Source organism: Pundamilia nyererei, unplaced genomic scaffold (genome assembly GCF_000239375.1).
Source record: "Pundamilia nyererei isolate P.nyererei 1_Seehausen unplaced genomic scaffold, PunNye1.0 scaffold01738, whole genome shotgun sequence".
Taxonomy (NCBI): Eukaryota; Metazoa; Chordata; class Actinopteri; order Cichliformes; family Cichlidae; genus Pundamilia; species Pundamilia nyererei.
The window spans coordinates 4,168-8,741 of NW_005189139.1; the positions used below are offsets into that span (position 1 = coordinate 4,168).

At 47.9% G+C, this 4,574-nt stretch overlaps 1 protein-coding gene across 1 annotated transcript in view; it reads left to right on the forward strand.

The window, feature by feature from the left end:
* The window catches only part of LOC102195013 (tankyrase-2-like), an 8,455-nt gene extending 4,151 nt beyond the window's left edge, over positions 1–4,304 (forward strand). The window contains exons 3-14 of the mRNA XM_013908162.1: positions 420–514; positions 678–744; positions 843–920; positions 1,807–1,915; positions 2,004–2,125; positions 2,243–2,334; positions 2,434–2,512; positions 2,624–2,792; positions 3,162–3,241; positions 3,513–3,658; positions 3,771–3,936; positions 4,059–4,304. Of these exons, the coding sequence (XP_013763616.1) occupies positions 420–514; positions 678–744; positions 843–920; positions 1,807–1,915; positions 2,004–2,125; positions 2,243–2,334; positions 2,434–2,512; positions 2,624–2,792; positions 3,162–3,241; positions 3,513–3,658; positions 3,771–3,936; positions 4,059–4,286 (1,431 nt within the window). The 3' untranslated portion in view covers positions 4,287–4,304. The remainder of the gene's footprint in view (positions 1–419; positions 515–677; positions 745–842; positions 921–1,806; positions 1,916–2,003; positions 2,126–2,242; positions 2,335–2,433; positions 2,513–2,623; positions 2,793–3,161; positions 3,242–3,512; positions 3,659–3,770; positions 3,937–4,058) is intronic.
* The last annotated feature ends 270 nt before the right edge of the window (positions 4,305–4,574 follow it).

Genomic DNA, 4,574 nt, shown 5'->3' on the forward strand with positions numbered 1-4,574 from the left:
ATGCCTAATCAGTTTAATCACATTTTGGGGCACATGGGAACCACAGGTGCCCCCCCCCCCCATTTAGCTCCGCCCCTGATAACTGGTTAAAGTAAACTGAAAGTTATTGAGTTAAATATAAATAACAGATACATGGTTTAAATATTGTTAACCAGCACAAATAATGCAGAAATGAATGAAATGGTTAAAATAACAGTAAAATATCTAAAAAATAAATGGAGACAGAACCTAAAAATCGTGGATCTAGCTCCTTGTGTTTAATGGATTAGTGGTGGGTCATTGGTGAGTGTGGCTCACATGAATAGACTCATGTAGAGAAACTCTTCCTGTCGGTCATAACTCTGACAGCAGGGTGGAGGCTTGTGTCGGTGTGTCCCTGTGTTGTAACACACCACTGGGTGTTGTTGTTGTTGTTTCAGTCAACGCCGCTACACCTCGCCGCTGGTTACAACCGTGTGAAGACGGTGCAGCTGTTACTGCAGCACGGTGCTGACGTACACGCCAAGGATAAGGGGTAAGTGCTTGTGTGGAGCTTCTTTGCCCTTTCCTTTGTCTGTAAGGCTCAACAAAGGCCTGCAGTCTGTGGATGGTTTTCTTTAACACGCAGTGCTCCACCTCGGCTGTGACGTGTTAAACGCAGCAGCAGTTTTGACCGCTCGCTGTTGTGTTTGTTTCAGGGACCTGGTTCCTCTTCATAACGCCTGTTCGTACGGCCACTACAAGGTCATTGAGCTGCTGGTGAAGGTATCTGTCACTTTATCAGGCTCGAGCAGAACGGGCACTGTGCACATGGTGGGGGTGGGGGTCATACCCATACTAATCCGTCCCGTCTCCATGTGCAGCACGGCGCCTGCGTGAACGCCATGGACCTGTGGCAGTTCACGCCTCTGCATGAAGCTGCTTCCAAGAACCACGTTGAGGTAAAACACACACAAAACTCACTACAGCCAATCACAGCGCACCCTGGAGCTCAACACCTGCAGGACACCATTCATCAACAGAATTTTCAGGATGGAAAAACTGAAGATTTGCATTTTAATTAAAATGCAAAGTTTCTTCCTTAATGCAGCTCTTACACTCAGAGCATCCTCAAGGTTGCGGTTTTTTTATTTGGTCACTAGCTAGATGGCGCTGCAGTGTGTCGGATATTTGCGCCTTCATTAAACATGTTTTCTCCCTGTTGTTCCCGACGAAACCTCACTGTGATGCCAGTTAGGCTTCTGAAATGACACCGTGTACGCTCTTTCTCCTTAAAACAGCTGCTTCATCCAAATAACCAATAAATATGAAGCAGATTATTGCGGGCCACACACAGACTGCTTTGATCTTAAGTGCTGGTGAAAAAGTTTAACTGCACATTTAATCCCTGAGAAATCTCAATGTAAGAAAAAGAAGTGCTGCTGAGGAGATCTGTCAGCTCCACTCTTTGGACTTAATCTAAAAAAATAAATGTGTAAAAGTCAACACAAAATAGAAACATATATTTCTACTGCACATTTAATTGTCTATTACTTTATAACTCTGCGTTTACTTTATACTATGGCTCTGTCTTTATCAGCAGGACAAGCTGTGAAAATCAAGTTAAAGTCCATAATCTGTGTCGTCTTTTAACTTTTCCAAAAATGTCCAGTAGGCCAGATTGGAGTCTTTGCCGGGTTGATTCTGGCCCTCAGGCCTTATGTTTGACACAGTAACTCTGAACAGTCACACAGAGCACAGCATCATGGGCACCGGAACTACTTTCTGCTGTAGAAATAGTCCCTCCTCCCCCGTTCTTACTCAGGTGACCCTCGTGTGTTTGCACAGGTGTGCTCTCTGCTGCTGAGCTACGGCGCCAACCCCACCTTCCTGAACTGTTACAATAAAAGCTCCATCGACCTTGCTCCAACCGCACAGCTGAAGGAGCAGCTCACCTGTACGTCCTGTTTCCCTGTTTGTAAGAAAATAAGTCAAACAGTCATTAGCAGATTAGCGTGCACATCGAGGATTTTCTGTTTTCTCAGATGAGTTCAGAGGTCACAGCCTGCTGCAGGCGGCGAGGGACGCCGACATGGTTCAAGTGAAGAAGCATCTGAGCATGGAGACCATCAGCTTCAAACACCCGCACACTCAGGAGACGGCGCTGGTGAGGCGCCGTGTTCAGTCCTGTGCAGTCGCCCCGAGTTACTCACGCAGATTTTAATGGATTGACAATTTTCAGTGTTAAAAACAAGCGTGTGTATGTGTGTGTGTGCGCTCTCAGCATTGTGCGTCTGCCTCTCGGTACCCAAAGAGGAAGCAAGTATGTGAAGTTCTGCTGAGGAAGGGCGCCAACGTCAACGAGAAGACTAAAGAGTGAGTCCCGAGGTGTCAGAGCGTTTTACTTCCTGTTTAAGTGATGTTTGTGATGTCACACAGTTCCTGATCTTTTTGTGATGTCACTGTTTCCCTCAGCCTGCAGACCCCGCTCCACGTGGCATCAGAGAAAGCCCACAACGATGTCATTGAGGTTCTGGTGAAACATGAAGCGAAGGTGAGCGAACGGCAGCTGAAATGTGTGGTTAATCCCAAGCACGTTCATTACAAAGTGTCGCTGCAGCATCAGAAACACCTGAGACGAATCCCGCCTGTCGTTTCTGTCCAGGTGAACGCGGTAGATCATCTTGGCCAAACGGCGCTGCATCGAGCCGCTCGCTGCGGCCACCTGCAGACCTGCAGGCTGCTGACCACCGGCTGCGACCCGCTGCTCACGTCGCTGCAGGGATTGTCACCGTCACAGCTGGGCAACGAGAGCGTGCAGGAGATACTGCAAGGTGACGGAAATCATCACGCATGCTTTTAATAGTCAGTTTTTTAACTGGAAGAAGGAAAGCTGGTATTAGAAACACTGCTGCACCAAACACATGGATGTTTGGAATACAGTCATGTTTTTCCATTTATTTAACCTTTAACTTGGTCCTAACTGCGTCCTATTTTTAAAATCAATAAACTGAAATGAAAGGTGGGTGTGGCTTAAGTGCCTTAAACCTGCCGTCATTCTAATTACCAGCAGAGGCCGACGTCTCTTGTTCTAAAACCAAGTCATGAGAAAATGAGCCGCCTGCTCACTTGTTTTGCCACTTTCACGTCACTAGTTTTAAACCTTTGTTGCTCATCTGTGTTTCATTTGTTTGTCTCTGCAGAAGGATTTTTGATCGGGAACTCTGAAGTCGACCGACAGCTGCTAGAAGCGTCCAAATCTGGAGATGTGGACGTCGTCAAGGTTAGCCATGTTAGAGGACCAGTCTGATTTCTAAAGCCAGGAACACATTCACGCCATCAAAATGTTCAGTGCCTGCAGTTCACTAGCAAAAGCTAGGAGCTACAGCTGCATGACTCACTGCTGGAGCCCCTGCTGGACATTAGAGGAACTGCAGGTTCTGTTGGTCCAGATGTTGCTTCATTGTTGAACTTAAAGTTACTGAACAAATTAACTCTTTCCCTTTTTCTCTGCTTTCTTTGTCTCTGCACACCATATTCATCGGCATCTGCAGAGGCTCTGCACAGCACAGAACGTGAACTGCAGGGACGTGGAGGGTCGGCAGTCCACGCCGCTGCATTTTGCTGCCGGCTACAACCGTCTGGCAGTCGTCCAGTTCCTGCTGCAGCACGGAGCCGACGTCCACGCCAAGGATAAAGGGTGAGGAGGAGGACTGCGTTGTCTTCAGACTCGAGCAGAAGAAATGTGTCAGACTTCATCTCTGTGTGGTGGAAAAATGTGCGCTGAAGTCGTGGTTCTGTCTCTGCTGCAGCGGTTTGGTTCCTCTCCATAACGCCTGTTCCTACGGTCATTATGAAGTCGCAGAGCTGCTCGTTCTTCACGGCGCCGTGGTCAACGTGGCTGACCTCTGGAAGTTCACACCGCTGCACGAAGCTGCCGCCAAAGGCAAATACGATATCTGCAAACTCCTGCTGCAGGTACACACAGACACACACACGTTTTAAATGAATAAACACTTTAAGGATAGAAGCAGCAGCACCACACAGCTCACTGAACATCAGAGTCGAACTGCCAGTTTCTGGTTATTTCCTGGCTCCAGCATGGCGCCGACCCAACCCGGAAAAACCGGGACAGTAACACCCCTCTGGATCTGGTGAAAGATGCCGACACGGACATCCAGGACCTCCTGCGGGGTGACGCCGCCCTGCTGGACGCCGCCAAGAAAGGCTGCCTGACTCGAGTGAAGAAACTCTGTACTCGAGACAACGTTAACTGTCGAGACCAACACGGGAGGCACTCCACGCCGCTGCACTTGGCCGGTACATAAATACACACACCTGAAACACCAGCGCCTACATTATTCATGCAGGTGTAGTCTTAAAGGACAGTCCGTGTTACCTCCACTGTGCAGCGCCCCCTGGTGTGGAGCTGTTTATGTGGATAGTTTTGTTACATTTGTAACAAGTTAGTAACAAATTAAAGGATCCAAAACATTTTTGCAGCTTATCAGCTGCACATATATATTAGAAGTTTGCATGCAGTAGAGACGCCCCCTGCTGGCCAAAGAATGCAGGTTTAAGTGGTTTCACTTTAAGATCCTGTTTATATATATATA